The 21,702-nt window shown below is 39.1% G+C and overlaps 1 protein-coding gene across 2 annotated transcripts in view; it reads left to right on the top strand.

The window, feature by feature from the left end:
• The window catches only part of MDN1 (midasin AAA ATPase 1), a 92,442-nt gene that overhangs the window by 25,879 nt on the left and 44,861 nt on the right, over positions 1-21,702 (top strand). For both annotated transcript variants that reach the window (XM_041480352.1, XM_041480351.1), the window contains exons 19-47: positions 187-283; positions 1,472-1,585; positions 2,216-2,363; positions 2,529-2,639; positions 3,466-3,617; positions 4,079-4,257; positions 4,620-4,828; positions 5,888-6,034; positions 6,778-6,919; positions 7,048-7,182; positions 7,260-7,398; positions 8,341-8,479; positions 8,571-8,701; positions 9,196-9,340; positions 10,454-10,583; positions 11,168-11,398; positions 12,119-12,316; positions 13,746-13,954; positions 14,486-14,608; positions 15,669-15,866; positions 15,956-16,063; positions 16,640-16,828; positions 17,612-17,701; positions 17,793-18,053; positions 18,195-18,465; positions 18,803-18,962; positions 19,273-19,389; positions 20,525-20,733; positions 21,265-21,410. In XM_041480352.1, the coding sequence (XP_041336286.1) occupies positions 187-283; positions 1,472-1,585; positions 2,216-2,363; positions 2,529-2,639; positions 3,466-3,617; positions 4,079-4,257; positions 4,620-4,828; positions 5,888-6,034; positions 6,778-6,919; positions 7,048-7,182; positions 7,260-7,398; positions 8,341-8,479; positions 8,571-8,701; positions 9,196-9,340; positions 10,454-10,583; positions 11,168-11,398; positions 12,119-12,316; positions 13,746-13,954; positions 14,486-14,608; positions 15,669-15,866; positions 15,956-16,063; positions 16,640-16,828; positions 17,612-17,701; positions 17,793-18,053; positions 18,195-18,465; positions 18,803-18,962; positions 19,273-19,389; positions 20,525-20,733; positions 21,265-21,410 (4,628 nt within the window). The remainder of the gene's footprint in view (positions 1-186; positions 284-1,471; positions 1,586-2,215; positions 2,364-2,528; positions 2,640-3,465; positions 3,618-4,078; positions 4,258-4,619; positions 4,829-5,887; positions 6,035-6,777; positions 6,920-7,047; positions 7,183-7,259; positions 7,399-8,340; positions 8,480-8,570; positions 8,702-9,195; positions 9,341-10,453; positions 10,584-11,167; positions 11,399-12,118; positions 12,317-13,745; positions 13,955-14,485; positions 14,609-15,668; positions 15,867-15,955; positions 16,064-16,639; positions 16,829-17,611; positions 17,702-17,792; positions 18,054-18,194; positions 18,466-18,802; positions 18,963-19,272; positions 19,390-20,524; positions 20,734-21,264; positions 21,411-21,702) is intronic.

The following is a 21,702-nucleotide window of genomic DNA, read 5'->3' as shown; positions in this document are numbered from 1 at the left end:
TGTTGTGAAGATGCGGGTACTTAAAATCACATAGGAGTATTCTCTGAAAATTCTTGATGCTGGCATTTTTAAGGAAATGTAGTAGTGCAGCAATAGAAAGTCTCCTTAGATCAAATACACTGTATTTAACATATAAATATCCTGTGTTTATCATGAACTTTGTCTTTTATTTCTGTTTTGCTTTAGAGCCTCTTGTCCGTCACCCCGATTTTCGCTTGTTTGCGTGCATGAATCCAGCTACAGATGTTGGAAAGAGAAATCTTCCGCTAGGAATAAGAAACAGGTAGGAAATAATGATTCTGGGATAAAATAGTCACTGTCTTTTTCAGAGTTTAATTAGTTTCAGGAGTTGACCAGTGAAGAGTGCTTTATCTGAAGCCTGAGGATGTATGAACTCAAATTTACTACCTGTAAGAGATGTATAGGGAAGGTTTTTCATGAAATAGAGTCAGCAAAGTACTTTGGTGAAGTAGCTGAGCCATGAGCCAATGGTCTATCGGTAGTGTAGAGTGTTGTCATTGGGAGCAGGAAATTATTATTCCTCACATTTAAGCTGTCAGCACCTGGGAATGCTACTGCAGCAGCTTATGTTGCTGATGAGAGTAATAAAGACAGGCAAGTGCTTGGTGTCAGTTTAGCAGCCTTTCTCTTAACTCAGAAGTGGTGATGATCCTTGGAAAAAGCTGCATGTGTAGTCTTGTTCACTCAAAAGGAAGGTGGTTTGCATGGTGGCCCAGATGTGTGATACTCAAAATATTTGATGTGTGGTCTCAAAGCATATAAGCTGTGGCAAGGCAATTGGAATTGTGGCAAATCCATTCTTCAGTACCGTTACCTATTCCTGTATGCACACATCTCCTCCTTGATGCAGTTTCCCTCATGAGTGCCAAAAGTTGCATGTGTAGTCCCTTCCCAGATTCATGAACACTGGGCAAGACTCTAGAGAGGCACCAGCTATGTGTAACTAGTAATTTGTAGTTACTAGTGGCAAAGCAAGGTTTTATTGCTATTGGCTCTCTTGCAGAATAGTGAAAGAAAAGGAAATGAATGTAATACAGAAGAAAAGAGACTTCAGCATCAGCATAACTTGCTAAGTTTAAATGAATTTATATTTCTATTTGTCAAAAATACCTACTGCTGTGTCAGTACTTCATTGTTTAGGCTGTAATATTTGAGTATCTATTGCAAATTGTTTAAAATTGTAATTTAAGTTACACTGTTCGCTATCAGTCTAAGATGTTAAACTAATTCAGATAAATTACTTGAAAGTATTAGCAATACCTTCTTTTTCAACTGCTCTGGTTCTTGAGTCAGTCTGTAGGTTTGGCAATCTACAGTCTGCAGCTTTAGCAATGTTACTTTTGTGTTACTTAAAAATTTAAAATGTTATATGCTATGAGATTTATATATAACATGATTTTTCCATTTGGTCAGGTGCCTTAAGTGTTACAGATTGATTTGATTCTTGCAGGTTTACTGAACTTTATGTAGAAGAATTGAGAAATGAAGGAGACTTGCAAATTCTTATAATGGATTATCTGAGAAGCTTGAATGTGAACAAAAATACATTACAAGGAATTGTGAAGTAAGTTGACTGTAATCTTTTTAAATTCTTGATGAAATCAAGATGAAGTCACAGAAAGTAAGTATGTGATGGTAGTCTGTGGTTAGACTGCTTTGGGAGACACGATCATGCTCCCCATGCAGCAGTTGGCATAGCTATAGGAAACAGCAGAGTATAAACATCCATCATCTTAATTCTGCAGGTTTCTGTATTTGTGGGAAGGAGATTTTAATTTTTTTAAATTCAGTATTGTTTTCTTGGTGGCACCAGTTAAATTGTTGTTTCAGTCCTCTTTCACGTCTGAGAGACTACAATAGTTTGCTTCTGTAGATAATTCTGAAGAAAGTCTTGTGTGTTTGTCTAGAGTTACCTTTCTTTCCCCTAGTGTAAGGTGAGCTATCTCATGTTTAGAATCGTTGGAGTTTATAATCACTCTCTGTATATCAAGCTCTGTCAAAAATATGCCTCTAAAAATACTCTGTTGCTGTGCTTCAGTGACTGTACAGATGGCAGAGCTTGGCATGGCTTTCATAACCTGGAGCTTTTGAGAAAAGTAGCAGCTGGGGATAAACTGAAGTGTTTGCACTTGGGGTTTGATTCCTTGAAGCAATGTCTGATCAGTAACAGCTCTATGTAACTTAATTTTTGCAGCTTTTATTTGTCTGTGAGAAAGGAAGCAGAAACAAAGTTGGTGGATGGAACTGGCCACAGACCTCACTACAGTCTCCGTACCCTGTGCAGGGCGTTGAGATTTGCAGCATCTAATCCATGTGGCAGCATAGCACGCTCCCTGTATGAGGTGATTACCTGGGCTGGCATTTGTTTCAGTGTGTATTCGCTGCAGAGGTTGTTTGGGTAAAGGATAATCTTCTCTACGTTCAGTATTGAACAGAAATGGTTCTTTAATCTGTATGATTTTTCCTTATTTTTCATGTTTATCACTGAAAATAATTCTTCTTCTTAGGGCTTCTGTTTGAGTTTCCTGACACAGCTTGACAGAAGTTCCCACCCGCTGGTTCAAAAGCTAATATGCCAGCATATAATCTCTGGCAACATCAAAAGCCTTCTCAAGCAGGTAGGCAACTAAGATTATGAAGAGCTGTTTTATTTAAAGTAGAATTTATTTTGAGTTATCTTCCCTCGATTTTTCCTCTACATTTCATTTTGTTCTGTACATTGCAGTTCTGTTTTTCATTCTACAAAGTTAAGAAGTGGAAAAAATTAATGCCCTTCTTTTGTAGCTTTTTACTTTGCTTGAATGTTGATATGTTAGCTGGTTTATTTGTTAATTTGAAAAAATATGGAAGCCTGAATAACTAAAGCACTGTGGAGTGTGGGCAGTTCAATGCAGTGGTTCCAACTGTAAAGCTTTCACAAACTTTGGAGGAGCTTTCTCAGGCTTTATATTTTTAGGCTCTGAATGCAAAACATATGGATATGAGGAGGCATCTGTGCTTTGTCTCTTAAGAGAAAGGAAGAATGTCACTAGTGCTGGGAACCCAGCATGAGTTTGCATGGGGGATGGGGAAGCCAGTTAAAGAGATGGGTATTTGTTTCAAAATAAACCCTTTCAAACTGGAAAATGTGTACAAATATATAAAAAATATTAAAGCAAAGTTCCTGCTTGTAAATGCCCTTCAGAATTCAGTGCTAAGACTCTTGAGACATTTTTATCTTCATGCCACTGGCAAAGATTCCTGCTTCATGACCCTGAAATAATCTGGTCAGGTTTTTCCTGTAATTTGCATTCTGTAAGAAGGGGACAGTGTTTACTGCAGGAGTGCTCAGGGATTAATTTAAAATTACTTTAGGGAATATGTAGCAGTGATGTAACAGTAGTTGTTTCACTAGCAAATTGAAACGCATCTGTATCATATGTTATTTCTGTCACGTCTCCTTAGCAAATACCAAAACCTAAAGGAGGGAGTTTTATACTTATAGAAGGCTACTGGATTTCAGCTGGGGACAAAGAACCTGCAGTAGATGAGAGTTATGTGCTCACCTCTTCAGTTAAGCTTAATCTGAAAGACATTGTCAGGGTTGTGTCTGCAGGGTAAGTGTTTTAACTTCTTAATTTAAAAAAATAAGGTAAATATGTTTGTTTAGGCCTTGAGTTGTTGGTGTCCCTCTAGTCTTTATTGTTTGGATGAAGAATGTCTATTTTCCTTCTACTTTACAGTTAACTTTTCATTATAGAGTGACTTGAAATTTATACATGTGTTTTTTGTTTCCTTAAACCATCTTACTGCCATACCCAGTTTTATTTAAATTCTGATCTAGAAACTTGCAGTTAGAATAACCTGCTTATTTCACACTGCCGTGAAAAGCTTCATGGCTAGCTGTTAGCACTTGGGAGTAAAGATACTTGTATTTCCCTGTTTTGTGTGATCTTGCATACCCCAAAGGAGTTAAGTGGTGGTGTTTTGATAGTGTGATTTAACAATGTTCACATCTTGTGTGTGAAAAAAGTCATGGCTCATGATTCTAACCCACTGTTTTGGTCATGGCTTTTAGGACTCATCCAGTACTGATTCAAGGAGAGACCTCTGTTGGTAAAACCAGTTTAATTCGCTGGTTGGCTGCTGCTACTGGGAATCACTGTGTAAGGATTAACAACCATGAGCATACTGATATCCAAGAATATATTGGCTGTTACACATCAGATGCCTCTGGAAAATTGGTATTTAAGGAAGGTAAGTGAGCATGTTCTATATACTCCAAATTCCTGTCTCATTTCGGTGCCTGGGGTTTTTTTCCCTTTTCTGATTAACTTGTCTGGTTTATTATAATGGAGAGATGACCTGTCATAAAGTTAGTAGTTGCACTTTAATGATAATCACTTGTGTAATTTTCAATGAATTCTGAAAAGTTCATGAGTGTCTCATCATGCTTGTCCCATGGGACTTAAAGATGATAAGCCAGCAATTTAAACAATGCTGTTGCTTCCTTAGTGTTCATCCTGAATGAAATTAGTTGCTCAAAGTATCTCAGTGGATGCTTCTTTTAGATTTGCTTTATAAGATTTTTAACGAGGCATTTTTCTGTTCCCCCCAAGGCGTTCTCATAGATGCAATGAGAAAGGGCTACTGGATCGTTCTAGATGAGTTGAATTTGGCTCCCACTGATGTTCTGGAGGCTCTCAACCGCTTGTTGGATGATAACAGAGAGCTGTTCATTACTGAGACTCAGGAGGTTGTCAAAGCTCACCCTCGCTTCATGCTGTTTGCCACACAGAACCCCCCAGGTCTCTATGGTGGCAGAAAGGTCTGTATGATCTGTTCCTTTTGTATAGCTAAGACTTTAGGGAGTTCATCTCTCTTCATACATAAAGTGTGATGTGAAAATGTTTTGATGTGTAGCATGATGAATCTCTCAAGAGGAAGAGAGTTGAGGTTGGCTCTGTTTAGTGAGTTGCTTGTTTCATGGATATACAGAATTTCTAAGTAATTTTAGGTCGTTGAGATTTAAGTGATTTAGTGAACCGGGGTTCACGTATATTATACTTGAATCAGCATTTCTTGTCCAAGAGCACTGGAAAAGAGATTCTACTTAGGCTGTAGAAGTCCATTTTGTACAGTTTTTTGTCTGGAATAGGTAATTTTTGTCATGGTGACTGGTATGGTGCTGTGCTTTAGATTTCTGATCAAAACAGTGTTGATAGCACAGGGATGTCTTAATTATTGCGGGGCAAAGCTCGCACAGATTCAAGGCCTCCTGTGCTTCTCACACTGCCCCATGTAGTTATGGAGTAGGTGGGGGGCACACGAGAAGCTGTGAGGGGACACAGCTGGGACAGCTGACCCCAATGCCCAAAGGGATGTTCCATATCATATGACACTGTGCTCAGCAGTCAGAACTGGGGGGAGAGGGAGGAAGAAGGGGAGTTCAGTGTTTGTTTCCCTAAGTAACTCTAGTGTGTGATGAAGCCCTTACTTCCTGGACCTGGTTGAATAACTGCCTGTTGATGTGAAGTGATGAATGAATTGCTAATTTTGCTTTGCTTGCAAATGCACCTTTTACTTTACCTATGAAGCTGTCTCAGCCTAAAAGTTTTATCACTTTTACACTTCCAATACTCCCATTGTAGAGAGAGTGAGCTTGTGGCTTTGTCATGCTTATCTGCCTATGCCCTTAAAAGACCCAGTCCATTTTAAAGCTTTTGTCCTCATCCAGACTGTCTCTTATGCTTTGTTTCAATGTTGGTGTGTATGTGTTAATTTGTATGCTATAACACTATCTTTATTTCCTTTGGATGTGATGGGGAACATCTATGAGCAATATCAAAGAAAAAAGTTCAAACAGTAGCATGGTCTCATATTTTAGGTTTTGTCCAGAGCCTTCAGAAATCGTTTTGTGGAGCTGCATTTTGATGAACTGCCAAGTTCTGAACTGGAAACCATCCTTCACAAGCGATGCAGTTTGCCACCTTCTTACTGCAGCAAGCTTGTCAAAGTCATGTTAGACCTGCAAGTATGAGAGTCTTTTTTTCTGTTAGTATAAGAAATGCAAACATGCTTCAAAATAACATGCACAAAGTAATGCAAGTTCCTTCGAGGGGGAGATATTGTTGGCTGAAGGATATTTAAAATCCTGAACCATGGAGAGAACCCACCAAGATACTAATTTTCGGTGGTTAAGATTAGGATTAGGGAAGGTGATGCCAGATTTTAGAGGAAGCTAGGAGCAAAAAAACCCAAAACCCAAAGAACAAACCAAAAAACTAGACACGTTGGGATTTAATGTGTAGAATTATCCCTTGCCCTGGAGCAAAAGCACAGTATTGGATTTGTAGGGGTTTTTGGGTCATGTGAAATTTAGTATTATTTTTCAGCAGCAATTTTGGATATGTTTGGATACTCACATATTCAACAGATATTTGACACTTAGTATGTAGCTAAAACTACCTTGTATTTAAAAGCAATTACTGCAGCACAAGCTGGATTTTGTTTTATTCCAGGTACCTATTTTATTCTTAGTTGTTTGTTTGTTTTTTTTTAAATTATCGTGATCTAAATTATTTAGTTCCTGGTGCTCATCAAATACCTGCCTAAAAGGAGATAGCGTTTAGATGTTGTGACTCTACTGGACTTTTTTTTCTAGTTATTCATAGAATTTTCTTGTTGCAATGTCACTGCAGAGAGGGACAATTAGCTTTGCCTGAAGTATTTGGACAGGTTGATGAAAAAATAGCTCACATTTTGTTCTTGTGGCAGTCTTACCGCAGAGGTTCGACGGTGTTTGCTGGGAAGCACGGATTCATTACCCTGCGGGACCTGTTCCGCTGGGCTGAGAGGTACAGGTTGACAGAGCAGCTGCAGAAGGAGTATGACTGGCTTCAGCACTTAGCAAATGATGGTGAGCTCTGCTGCCCCGGCTTTTCTAAGTGTCTGTAGAGTTGCTTTCCAGTCCCCACTTCTTAAGTGTAAGTTTTTGTTGCTGATTACCCAGGTAGTAATTGCTTTCTCTCTTCCTCTGTTTTGTAGGTTTTATGCTTCTGGCAGGCAGAGTCAGGAAACAGGAGGAGGTGGATGTTATTCAAAATGTCATTGAAAAACACTTCAAGAAAAAAATCTATCCTGAGTCTCTCTTCTCAGGGGAAAGTGTGAAAAAGCTACTGGGTGAGTTTCCTAGAGGGGACCCCACTGGTAGATCTCTAGATGTGACTGAAGCTGATGGATTGCTTTGTGTTGTGCAGCTAAATCTTCCACGTGGATGTCAGTGATGGACAGAGATTTTAGCCATGTTGTCTGGACTCAAGGGATGAGGAGACTTGCCATTTTGGTGGGACGAGCACTGGAGTTTGGTGAACCAGTACTGCTGGTGGGAGACACTGGGTAACTTTACCTTTTATGATGCTCTTGGTAGTGCTGTACCAGCTGCTGAGACGAAATGATTATGTGGACTTCTGTGCTGCTTTGATCTGGGATCTTTTGATTTGAGTCTGTCTCATGGTAGACTTGCAGCTGCTGTTTTTCACAGTTCCTTTTTGAGTGGAAGCAGATACATCACATTTAACCTGTGTCTTTGATGGGTTTGTCTTCATTGTGTAACTACACAGAAGTTACATAACAGTAGTAAAATGAAAGTGAACTGACTTCTGTCCCCAGCTGACAAGGTGCCCTGTAGAATCTCACTGTGCCTCACAGGAGGGGATGCTTTTGGGGTATTGTGGCATTTTTCTCTTTGAGAGCACATTCAATTTGCAGGTTTTATGAGCTTGAATATAGTCTTGCTACCACTTTGCCACTTCATATGCTGTAGTGGAGGTAGTGGAAGTAGATACTGTCTGCTCTTGTGCTAGTTATAAATTTGTAGAGTAAATTTTTATGGAAGAGAAGGAAAGAAAAATGCAAAAAAAGAGAGAAGGAAAATTTACTTGGGTAGTAAATGAAAACTAGATACTCAGCAGTTTATTCCCTCAGACTTAGGCTTGGTCTAGACATGTAGCATTTCCAGTTCAGTGAAATGTTAGGCTGGTTGAGTATCTGTAAGGGCAAGCTGAAATAAACTTGACTTTGAACATGCAGAAATCCATCAATGAAGGTATTGATTTAAATTTAATTAAAGGCCTCTTGTGCAAGTCAGCAACAGTTGTGCCAAAAATGGCTTCATTTTGCATGCATTTCTTTCAAGGAAAGAAGCAGGAGAAAATTTGCAAGTTGGGCCTTTGCCTCATGGCTCTTCAATGAAAGTATGAATCTTGTCCAAAGTGAACTGGCTGTTTGGTTTTGCTTATTTTTTAATTCATCCTTTTTAATTAAATTACTTGGTTGCAGGTGTGGTAAAACCACCATTTGTCAGATCTTTGCAGCCTTAGCAAATCAGAAGCTGTACTCAGTGAATTGCCACCTGCACATGGAGACGTCAGACTTCCTAGGAGGGCTGCGACCAGTCAGGCAGAGGTCCAAGGAGCAGGTTTGTCTTGCACCAGTAATAGCTTGGATGGTGTGACCATGGAAGAAAAAAGTAGCAGTTACCACTTCTCACTTTCTTTTCCATTCCTTAGGAGGAATCTGATGGTTCTAGACTCTTTGAGTGGTGTGATGGACCTCTTGTTTTAGCAATGAAGGAGGAGGGTTTTTTCCTCCTTGATGAGATTTCTTTAGCTGATGATTCTGTACTAGAGCGGCTTAACAGGTATGTCTGAAATGTGGTAGTACTAAGCATCCTCACTGTGTCTGTTCATTATCCAAACATCAGTGGGGTAAACCTGACTTCTTTTAGGCACTTTTGTTTCCTGGCTTAGGTGAGCTGCTCTCTTGCCAAAAAGGACAATGGTACAAATAAAACTTGAAAGTAAAATCTCTGGCTTACCATCTTAAGATGGTATTAATGTTTCTAGCCTGCCAGTGAGCTCTTGACATTATGTACCTTGTAAAATCCCAGGAACAAACTCTAGTTATTCCTCTCTTTTGTGTGTGTGTGTGTAAAGAAAACCCCAGAAGAACTAAAACACAAATTCAACTTCATTATCTGTTTGCAGCAGTATCCCTCATTTTAGTATTTTCTGTTACCCATTATATTGAGTAAAGAAAAGTTTATCCAGGCCAATTAGTACTTTTTTAAATTTCAAGTGATCTTTTGAAGTGTGGAGCAAAATTTAAGCAATATTTTTTTTACCTTCTCTCTAGTGTTCTTGAAGCTGAAAAGACATTGGTACTTGCTGAAAAAGGTGGCCAAGATGATGAGGAGAATGAAGTAGAACTGTTAGTTGCAGGAAAGAAATTCCGTATCCTTGCAACCATGAACCCAGGAGGTGACTTTGGGAAAAAAGAGGTAAATGCCAAAACATCTGGGAATACAGCATGCATCTTCTGGTCATACTGACCACTAAGTGGTTGAAGGTGCAGTGCAGAAATGCATCATGCCAGTTGTGGCATCCAGTGCTTTCTAGTTGGCATCTGCTTCATCGCTCTAAAGGAGGATTGGGGTGAATCTCTTTTCTGCCACTTCTGTGGGTTGTCACTTTGGCATTATAAATGAATACTCAGAAAAATGTCAAAGGAAGTTTCAGGCCTCTAAATACCCTAATTACGCTTGATATATAGAATATTCAAGTACAGGAACTGTGACTTGTGAAGCAAGTAAATCCAGCTCTCTGGGGTAGTACAAAGTTATGTAGCAGATTTTTCTCCCTAATGCTATTCAGAAGGTGATGGTCTTCTTGTGTTTCTTAGTGAATAATAAACATCACATCCCAAAAAAGCTTTTTCATTAAATGAAAAAAATTGTTTCTGAAGTTGAGAATTAACTGATTTAAAACATGTTTAAAAAGACCCAAAAGACAACAAAACCCTACAACTTTTAAGCAGTGTTGGCAGCTAGTTTTATAAAAAAGAAGCAGAAGCTCTTTTACTCAAGATGGGTACTCCATTTAAAGTGGTTTCTGAAGTAAAGAACACATTGAAGCCATGTGTTTCAAAAGGATGTATTCTCTGGATTGCATTTGTGCTACTAATTTTTGTTTGACCAATTCAGCCAAGGAAGAGAGGAATTAGAGAAACAAGTTGTAATTGAAGGCAAATTTCTGTGTGGTGGTTTGCCTCTGTAAGCCAAGGGAGATTACAGAGCCATTGTTTGATACACTGTGTCCTAAAATGAAATGGAGCTTTGGTGTTTGGAAGCCAGCTCAGCTTTTTCCCCATATTCTTTTGAGCTTTCTTTACCACCCATTTCCTGCATTGATGCCACTACTAGAAGTCTTATAAATCCTTCTTATTTCAAAGATTTTCTTACAAAGTGTCTCTGTCAAAATTAGACGGAAATATCTGTCTTGTTCACTTTATTTACTGTTTACAAGTACAGTGCCTACAAGGCTGTTGTTAACTGGCCTTTAGGGAAGATGTTGTAATGAATCTTTAATTGATCTGTCACCCTGCTTGTTTGCAGCTTTCCCCTGCGCTGCGCAACAGATTTACAGAAATATGGTGTCCACAGAGCAATGGCCGCGATGATTTGATACAGATTGTAAAACACAATCTTCATCCAGGATTGTCTCTGGGTGCAATAAACCACAAGGGTAGGTATTTCTGTGTGTTGATACTCAACTATTGCTAAGAAAATAAGGAATTTTGGAGGCTGCCAACCTTTCCTCAGAAGGTACACCACTGTCACCCTTTTTCTGCTACATTTCTCCCTGAGGACATTGTGATATATTCTGGACTTCATTCTTCCTTCATTGTGTATCTTATATGTCTAGCCAGAAGTAAATTCAAGGCTGTGTTTACTTCACCATCCAGGTAGCTGAACTATCCCCAGCCCTTCAGTGTCCCAGCTTGGTTTTAATATAGAGTGTTGAAGGACCTGGTACTTCACTTTCTGCCAGCAGCTTCACTGTTAGTCTTAGTCATGTGATGCTGTCTTGTTACCTGAATTTAAAAGGATCTGTATCAACAGCTCAGGCAGGAGCTTTCTCTTGTCTTACTCTGTTTCTAGGATGTAGAGTACCCACCCACATTGCTCATGCAGCTGTACCTACTTTGAAGATGTTTTTACAACAGTGTAGTAGATGTGACCAAAAAAATTGTAACTCGGATTTATTTGGTGGTTTTTGTGTTATTTTTTTTGTTTGGTTTTTTTATTTTTTTTTTTTTTTTTTTTTAGGAGCAGACATAGCAGAACTCATGATGGACTTTGTTGAATGGCTGACTAATCAAGAGTTTGGTCGCCAGTGTATTCTCAGTGTGAGAGACATCTTGGCCTGGGTTAATTTTATGAATGTCATGGCAGAGAATGAGTCGAGTTCTGCCAAGGGATGCAGCCGCCTCAGCATTTCTTCAGGGATGTCTTTTATCCATGCTGCATGTTTGGTGTATATTGATGGAATAGGATCAGGTAAGTCTTCAGTGCTCATTTGGTAGCAGAAAATATTAAAGTGTGTATTTGTATTAATATTTTTAGTCAAATGCAAACAAAGTGCTTTGGGGCAGCATGGGACTCTTCTAGGTGACATTTTCACTTCCATTTGTACGTCATTGTGCCTCTTCTGTGTTTTGGAAGCAAGGGTTTGAGTAATAGAGCAAGCTGAGGTAAATCACAGGGATAATGATATTACAAAGGCTAGCACACAAATTAAGAAAACCTGTGTTTTTTATTGACTTGACATGGTTTTACTGAGCTGATACAGTACTTGAGCACATGAGCACATACTATCTCCCACTGCACGTGTCAGCATCTGTCTGTGCTGGCCTGTACCATGCACATAGCTGAGAATGCATCTTTGTGTGTTTGGCTGCTGGCCCAGCTGATAAATAGTAGATAAGGGAGAGGAGTAAAAGTGGAAAGCACAAGTAATGCCAGAAAAGAAAGCCTGGGGCGGGGGGGGGTGGCGGCTGTGGTAAGGGATCAGGGTGATTGTGGCAGTGGAAGAAAGGGGGTTGGAAATACGGTATCCTTAGTTCTGTTGCTCACAGAACAATCTGTCCCTGGTAAATAGTACTGGGAGCACTGAAAACAGTAAAATAAAATATAAACCTGTGTGCACATGGAGTTTCTTGTCATCAGATGATTGTGCCTAGTTACGTTTTGAAGCACACTTAACTTTCTTAATTACAGGTACAACATCCTGCTCAGCTGATACGGCTTTATTAGCTCGAGAGAAATGCCTGACATTCTTACATGAGAAAATGAGTCAATTCTTTGAGCTGACTGATTATCAGAAGAATGAACTAAAGATTTATGACAGAACAAAGGAAAAAGAGTTTGTATGGATGGACAACTTTGTGGGAATTCACCCATTTTTTATTCCAAGAGGCAAGAGACTGTGGGAGTGGGTGGACATTTATTCTGTGATTATATTTGTAGTAGGTTTGTTATTCACTAAATCTAAGTAGGATACCTGAACCATCATAGAACAATTTATTGATTTCTACGCTGTAGAAAAATCCCTTTTCTGCCTCCAAGTGTCTAGATTGCAGCTCAGTCACATTTATTAAGACATATCTGTTCGTTGCCTTTTTTCACTACTTCTTAATAGTTAATGGCCTAATTTTCATATACTTTTTTTTTTTTGATGTAACAAAGCTTTTTTTAAATTTTGAGTTGCAATTTTCTGTCACTTTTGCATGCTCAAAATGCCTGTTAACTTCCACTAACTAAAGCTGCAGCTCATCCTAGCCCTTGTGCAAAGCATGGAAAGCAGGGGTCCTGAGTGCAGAGCTAAACAGAATGGAGGTTAATGCCATGCCTTGCTCTAGGCTCTCAAAGATTTGCTGTAATTTTGGCAAAATCATGAAATCTCTGCATTTCAGTTCCTCATGGGACAAAAAAAAATGTAAATGGAACTAGTAAAACACTGCTTCTTTTCCTTAAAATACCATAACAGGACTAAAAAGTGATAACTGTGAGCTTTCTAACTCTGTTGGTTAGTTTTTAGCATATAGACCTGTGTGTTCCTCATGTTGTATTGTTGATATTCGAACTTTCTGGCATTCATGGATTGTGTTAGTCATGCATAAAGTTGTACAAACTAATGCTTTGTTGTAAATTGCTTAGCTCCCCTCTGCTGATTACTTCACAAGAGCAATCTCTTTGTAAAGAGGTATCAGTTTGTGTAGGATGCATTGGTGATTAATATACATGAGCATTGCTGTATTACGCATTTGGGGGAGTGATGTCCAAGGAGCTGTACTGGCTGGAATTTGGCAGACAAACTCTGTGCTCTCTGTATGCCATAATAACAGTAAAGGAGAAGCAAACTTTTAATTAAGGGGATGTTCCTTCACAGAACTGGCAGTGTATGGAACAGATTAATGTGTTATTCTGGAGCGTGACTGGATTGTATCCCTCAGTGTCAATTTTTCAAGAGTGCTTCTGAGGTTTAGATACACATGACTGAAGTGCAAGAACACATTTATGTTTTTTCAGGGATAGATCTCTAGTTTAAGTCATGAACCAGAAGGTATCGAGGTTTCATGGCAAAAAAAATTCTATGTCCATATGTTTGTTTTGCACAATTCAGTATAAATATGTAGAGATGGGCTGAGATGCAGCTGTGGGTCCAACAAAGTGAATGTGCCACGTCTTTGAGAATGGCATACAAACTGGATCTCCACTGCTTGCTGTACTGGGATCAGCAATTTACATGGAGAGTGAGCTCATTCAGAGGCACACTGTCAGCACCTCCAGCATAAACATTCTTTAATTCTTTAATTTTTTCTGGTTTATCTTTCCTTTGTTTTAGGCCCTGTTCTTCAGAGGAACAACATGACAGATTATGCTTTAAATGCTGGGACTACAGCAGTGAATGCACAGAGACTGTTAAGAGCCCTACAGCTTAACAAACCTATTTTGTTGGAGGGCTCACCAGGAGTGGGCAAGACCAGCCTGGTTGCTGCCCTGGCAAAAGCCTCAGGAAACTGTCTTGTTCGAATCAACCTGTCTGAGCAAACGGTAGAATAAAATATTATCTTTATTACTCGGTGTTTATGGCAGGGTAGAAGCTTTGTATAACTTTTAAAGTGCAGCTCTCTTTGGCACTGTGTCTAAAATGCCAGTTTTTCTTTCTTGGTCTCAGTGGTCTCAAAACTGAATGGGAGGGGGAAGAATACAGAGCAGTAAGCTTCTGTGAGTGAATCCCAATTCCCAGATATTTCTTTTCTTTTCAGGTGAAGCCATGCATATCCTTGTCTGCTGTGTTTTTCTTGGCTTCTGCAATGTTACTCAAAAACAGTTTTAAGGCTTTTTAGCTTTTCTGTTGCAATTTACATTTTTGTTGTTAAATACTGCACCTGGTCACTGGAGTCCTATAATGGAAAAGCTTTCAGCATTTTGCAATTGCTGAAAATTTTTAATTACACCTAAAAGTGTAGGTATTAAAAGAGAAGGGAGAAAATGTTAAATAAAGTTAACACATGCTGTTTATGAATGTCTGTTAATTTTTTTAGTTCCTCAACTCCCCCATTCTGTTCTTTACTCCCAAAGGATGTGACAGACTTATTTGGGACAGACTTGCCTGTTGAAGGTGGGAAGGGAGGAGAATTTGCCTGGCGTGATGGACCACTGTTAGCGGCATTAAAGGCTGGACACTGGATTGTCTTAGATGAGGTAAATTCAGGTTTGGGGACAAATAAAATGGAATGTTCTAGAAGAGCAAATTTGGTGATTTGGCTTGTGGAATAAGTACCTTTGAGTGCTGATGACGTCCCTTCTTGGAGACAGGTGATGTCTAGGTGAGACAAGAGAACAAGGACTGAATCCCAGCTTAAATTATTGCAGAAAACCAAGGATAGGTTTGATATACATTTGAAAGTTTTTAGGGTTGAGTGTCAACAGACATTTCAGTACAAATGTCCTTTATGGGTATAATTTCACTGAAATAGAAGGTGTTTTTCTGGGGACTCATATACTGCATTGGTTACTGGTTTAATGGAGATGGAGAAAAGTTCCATCTTGCCAGTATAAGCTTTCCTGCCACTGCAGGTTTGTTCATGTACCATGTAGCAAGTGCTTTCAAGCATGTGTGTGCACAGATCTGCCTTCTTGGGAATATGCATTCTAATTAATGCAGAGTGCAGAACCTTCAGTTCCTTAGCCCCTTGTATACCTCATTTTTCCCCCTGTTGAGAAGAATGCCACTTCAAACAACCACTATAATTAGATAGCTCAGACTGCCTTAATTTAAACAAACAAAATGCTCTGAGTGCCACGAACACATGAAGATAAATTCAGGAAAAAAACGTCTCGAAAATGCAGTTTTTACAATGGAAAATTGTTTTGTTATCACAGCCCCCTGTTGAGAAGAATGCCACTTCAAACAACCACTAATTAGATAGCTCAGACTGCCTTATTTTAAACAAACAATGCTCTGAGTGCCACAAACACATGAACATAAATTCAGGAAAAAAGGTCCCGAAAATGCAGTTTTTACAATGGAGAATTGTTTTGTTATCACAATGAAAAAACACAGTACAAATAACAAGTGAACATAAGGAAGTGTTAGTTGCTCCAGTATAATAACAGTCTAGCTGGTGGTAATAACTTGTGTTAGTTCAAGAACAGCATTGCAGTGGAATTTTACCTTCTATATATCCCAGACTATTAGACTAGAGATTATGCAAAAATGTTTTGTGGAGCATTAACATTGTATCTTTCTTTCCTTCCTCAGCTGAATCTGGCTTCTCAGTCTGTGTTAGAGGGGCTTAATGCATGCTTTGACCACAGAGCTGAGATTTATGTTCCAGAACTGGGAATGAATTTTCATGTGCAGCACAAGACAACTAAGATTTTTGGATGCCAGAATCCGTACAGACAAGGAGGTGGAAGGAAGGGTCTCCCCAAGTCCTTCCTCAATAGATTTACACAGGCAAGCTTATTTGTTTGGTTTCAACTACATCATGATCCTGTCTTACAGATTTCTGACTTCATAAACACTGAATTCTCTTGATTTTACAGGTGTATGTTGATCCACTGTCAGCAGAAGATATGAAGTTTATTGGGAATACATTGTTTCCTGCTATTGATAAAAGTATTATTGCTAAAATGGTTGCTTTCAATAACAAGGTAAGCATATTTTAATTTCTTTTCTGTAGAAGTAGGCAGAATGCAGTAAGATTAGGAAAAAAAAAAAGTATAATGTTTTATTTCCAAGCATTTTTATAGAGAAGCATGTGGGTAAAAAAAGAGGGATGGAAATACATGCAGAGGAAATAAAGACACCAATAAGCCTAAATTCTTGAACCATGTCAATCAGAAGCTTTGTTGATATTGGACAAGGCACTGTTTTTCATAGAAGATAAAACATATATATACAGGAGAAAGTGGTATTCTGTGACGTTAGGTAAAATCTCTTGTGTCAGCATCTTACTGCATATTCATTTATAAGAGTGCAAGAGTAAACTGCAAAATTGAGCTAAGCATTAAGAGAAACAGTAGAGACAAACTAAATCAAGCTTTAGGTCCTAACATATCTTCAGCAAAGTAAATCCAGCCTGCTCTTTCAGTTGTCTTTGTCTTGTAAGCAGTGCCAAAGCAGAAGTTCAATCGCCATTAAAAACATATTTGAAGACCAGCTTGTGGATGGAATAAAAGGTTATTTTTTTAATTACTTCCCATTTTTGGGTTTTTTTTTTTTTTCAGATTGAAAAAGAAGTCATGGCTGAAAAAAAATGGGGACAGAAAGGAGGACCCTGGGAGTTCAACTTACGTGATCTTTTCCGCTGGTGCCAGCTTATGCTTGTTGACCAGTCACCAGGATGTTATGATCCAGGCCAGCATGTGTTTTTGGTATATGGAGAAAGAATGAGAACCAGAGAAGACAAAGAAAAGGTGAGCCATTGTTCTCCTTCCTTTCTCTTCAGATGGTCAGGATATATTTATAGAAATCCAAGTATAGATTTCCACTTTGAAGATACCTTGCAATTCATTCATAGATACTTATCTCTTAAAAATTAAAAATAGGTTTGTTTGGAGTTTTGTGGTTGGCTGTAGATACATGCTCCCCTTGCCATTTGAAATATCCATTTAATTTGTATAAAAGCAGACAGCTGATGTAAATGAAGGCAAGTAGAATAACAAAGGACTGAAATTAAAACACATCATACTCTTCTGTGATTCTGTATTAAATAATAATGTTTGCTACCTACTTAACCCTCTCTTGCTTAGAAATCCTATGCTTTTGTTTAATTTCACACCATTTAAATTATATTAAACTGGAAAGTCAGATTGTCAAACTGAAGTTACTGGCTGTATGTGACTGGCTATTTCCTCGTGGGTTTACTGTCCCCTCCCTGTAACATTGTTACATTTTTCTGTGAAACTTGTTATGAAGTAAATTCTATCCCACTACTTTGTTAAAGAAAAACATTGCTTATGATATTTCATGTCTCAGGAAACCGTGATGAATGAAAGGGTTGCTGTGGGCAGCTCACACTCACAGTGCTTGCTGCACTTTGAGTTAAAGGAACTTGTGGTTTACAGTGTTAGTTACTGTCATACAGCTGTGGAGCTGAGAGGAAAAGATACTTCAGGTGTAAACCTTTAGAGGTGAATCTCTGGAGCAGTGGATAACTTGAACTCATAAGTCTCTTTTTGCTGTTTTAACTGTTCTAGGTTATTTCTGTATACAGAGACATTTTTGGCCAGGAGGCCAATGTGTATACAGGAACCAGGGATTTTCACATCAGTCCATATAATGTTCAGGTAAACTGTTGGCAAGGGATTTTGTGATGGGACAGGGAAGGAAACAACTTGCACAGCTAAACTCCATTTGCCTCTGTGTCATCCCTTTCAGATCGGTTATTCAGTTCTTTCTCGGGGCAACTATATTCCTCATTCTGGCAGAACTCTCTCACTTCTGCATCATTCACTGCAGTCTCTGGAGTCTATAATGAAGTGTGTGCACATGAGCTGGATGGTGATCCTGGTGGGCCCAGCATCTGTTGGCAAAACCAGTCTGGTGGAGCTGTTGGCCCATCTCACCGGCCATCGGCTGAAGGTCATGGCGATGAACAGCGCAATGGATACAACTGAACTCCTGGGTGGATTTGAGCAGGTAAATACTGTTTTGGTAATATGGCAGAACTTCTCCTTCCCACCTAACAGTGGCCAGGCTGCTGTGAGTTTGGTATTTGTAAATGGAGCCTTGGCACCATGGTGTTCTGCACGAGCTAACTCCCTAATGGCCTGTTTGCAGGTTGATATCAACAGGCCGTGGCAGCGCCTCTTGGAAAAGGTGGAGAGTGCTGTGAGCACACTCGTAAGGGACAGTCTGCTCCTGGCAGAGCTCTGTGCAGATGATGCTGAACTCGTGCTGCGTGCTTGGAGCAATTTCATCCTGAATTACAAACCCAAATCTCTGGGGGAAGGAGGTGGTAGTGTTACGGCTGAATTAGTGAGCAAACTGGAGGGAATACTTGTACTTATCCAGCGACTAAACAACAAAATAAATTCTTACACAAAGGCAGGTATGTATGTTCGTTTTCCTTATTTTTTTTTTTTTTAATAATAATTTAAAATAAGGCATCAAATTTCATCTAATAGGGGAGAAGTTATACAGAAAAGTATCTCTTTAGGGAGTGAAGTGTCAATCTGTTTTATATTTCTTTGTGCTTGCAAACCTTTTCTGTTTGTATGGATTTTGCCTGTGGGAGACTTCTGAAGAGCTGGAGCCTCTGCTGTTATGTTCCCCTCAAAATTAGGAAGCATATGTATTTATTAACAAAATAACTGCTATTTTTCTTGAATGGTGCTGGAAGCTACTTCATTAATGTAAGTCTCAGTGTAAGATGTATTTTCTTTCAGAGTTTGCTCACCTGGTAGAAGAGTTCCGGTGTTTCAAGCTGCAGCAGGCCCAGGCTGCTGACTGCAACAGCCATGGCACTTTTGAGTGGGTAGATGGGATGTTGGTTCAGGCCCTGCAGTCTGGAGACTGGCTCTTAATGGACAATGTCAATTTCTGCAAGTAAGAGATTTTACTGGCCTTGTGTCAATGATCCCTTTGACCTCCCTGATTGACTTTGCCTCTTACTGAGTGGTTCACAACTGAATATTTTGCATTTGATAATACACAGAAGCAATAACTTAGATTTTCTGGAAGAGTAACTTCCTTCTCAGACAGCTTAGCATTTGACAGTTTTCCTGTTACCTTATAGAGTAATTATCAGTTAAAATCCTGTTTGGGTTTTGCTTAAGGTTGGTACCATTTTGATTTCAGATAGAAAGGGATCAAATTGGTACCTTTTTATGACCACATGAATTTGTTTTGAATGCAGCCCTTCTGTGCTGGACCGCTTGAATGCTTTGCTTGAACCAGGAGGTGTTCTGACCATGAGTGAGAGAGGTGTCATAGATGGCACGATTCCTACAATAGCTCCTCATCCAAACTTCAGGTACTTATTTCTGCTGTTTGTTTCTCCTTTTTTTTTTTTCCCCTTTACCAAATAGCAGGTTTGGCATACAGATGTCATCAGTGAGCCAGTCTTTCTGATATTTTGAATGCTGATCAGTTTGCCATGTAGTGTAGTGGCACTTTCTAGCAGGGAAGGAAACTGCACTGTGGTGAGCATATAAAAGAAAGCTTAAGGGGCTTTGCTTTATGTCCCTGCTGCAACACGAACTATTAGACAGGAAAACTCATAGCAGTGTGCCTCTGGCTTGATTTTGCATTTCTAGTTTAGGACTCCAGCACTTCCCTGTTTCACTGAAATTGAGGATGCATGCATTGAGGATGGTGAAGTCATGAGATATGCTGGTTATGAAAGCTGGTATATGGGCATAATAATTTTCTTCCCAGCTTTTTCCATCCCATATATAAATTTGAGTTTCCTGCAGTGACAGGACTTCAAAAAACCCCAGCAAATCACCCAAATAGACAGTCTTGTTCTCTCAGACCTGAAATAGTCTCTGGGGAAGATGGAAGGAGAACGTAACAGGATTCTGTACCATTCCTACCTGTTACAAATTCATTACAAGGATCTTGGGACTGATACCCTCTGATAGTTCTTCTGAATTGGAAACATTCTTGACTTTTCAGAAACCTGTTTCCACTACATTGTATCTCAGAAGTACTTTTTCCTCCTTGCTTTTAAGGCGTCAGTTGATAGTGTTAACTACTTGAATGTTGGATACTTCGGTTTTTAAATAGCACAGATTTATTTGAAGCTGTTGCTAAGACTTCTAAAAATCTTTATAGCTCAGAGGCATAGTCTGACTTTTCTTTGTAAGTGGGCAAATGATAAAACAGACATAACTCAGATAATAATGAGTTAGAAGTCATGCAGAATATCTGTGTCTAATTGCATAACTATTCATATGGATTTCTCGTTTAAATTCAGTAGCTGTCTCTGGATTTCTAGATACTGTGTCCCATTTTTACGAAGATGAATTTACTTCATGGAGAAGCAGATTTGGTAGTTCCAGAGTGATAGTTTAAGGACCTAAATTACATTTTAAGAATTTAAGGCAGTGGAAATGATTGTTGTAGGCCCCTTCCAATTTGAATTATTCTTTTCTAATATCCAACAGGCTCTTCCTTTCTATGGATCCAGTTCATGGGGAAATATCCAGAGCCATGCGGAATCGTGGGATTGAAATTTACATTCCTGGGGAGAGTGATGGAAATATATTGGACACTCTGGATTTGAAGCTACTCCTGCATGGTTTGGGTTTAGTTGGAGACAGTGTCTGTGATGCACTTCTGGCTGTGCATTCAGAAGCCAAGGAAGCAATAGCAGGTAAAAAAAAGTTTGTTCAGTATTCTTCAGCAACATGGGCTTATTACATACATCTGGATGAATATACCTGGTTATTTTATTGTGTTATATGCTGATATAAGTAAGCACATAAAACTGTAATCAGGTACTTTTGAATTGGTTTTTTTGCATTCCCAGGAAGTAGGCCCAAGTCATGGAAATGTGGTAACTACAGTGCTTTGTAAGGAGACATCAGACACTGGCACATTGTCCCTTGCTATCGGGAAGCCAGTGTATTCAAAATGAAAATTAGCAAAACAGAGGGTTTGCACAAGTTGTACTTGGCAGCTGAGTTTCATTCATCTCAGCTGTCTGATGTCTTATTTTAAGCTGGTAATTTGTTATTTACAGTCTTGTCAGGTTTTCTTATCAGCCTTGGGAAGAATCCATTCAGCTTTTAGGTCAGTAGGATAAATTTGTTTTGCATCATGACACATTAAGTGGTGTTTGTCACGTTAAAGGGCTGACAGTTGCTAAATATTTGTATCACTCTAATTGCTATGTATCTTACAGGTTCTGTGTCATCTTTGTCACCTTTGCTGCAGGCTGCTGTATTAATTGTGCAGCAAATACAAAGAGGCTTTGGATTAGCAAAGTCTTTTTACAGAGCCTGTTGGGAAGTTTATGGCCGCTCACAACAACTGCAGATTAACCAAAAGGTAAAAATCCTATATTTGAAAGCTTTTCTTAGATCATCTAGATAAGCAAAAAATGTAATTTCATGAGGCTAGTGCTTGAGATCCTCTGTTTCTTAAGTGCCTGAGACAGAGACTGATGAAGATGGTGCTCTTGGAGAGATGAACCAAGCAATACCCTGTTTAGACTCTGAGGCTTGTAGTTTGTCAGTTTGTCAGTCTCAGCTTCAGCTGAGACTTTGGGATACTCACACTGATGTATCTGTAGCTTGTAACGCTGTGCACACTGTCTTCTGTAGACACGTTCACTTCCTGT

This window comes from Pyrgilauda ruficollis, unplaced genomic scaffold (genome assembly GCF_017590135.1).
Source record: "Pyrgilauda ruficollis isolate IOZ18807 unplaced genomic scaffold, ASM1759013v1 scaffold51, whole genome shotgun sequence".
NCBI lineage: Eukaryota > Metazoa > Chordata > Aves > Passeriformes > Passeridae > Pyrgilauda > Pyrgilauda ruficollis.
This window is presented reverse-complemented; position numbering and strand designations above follow the sequence as displayed.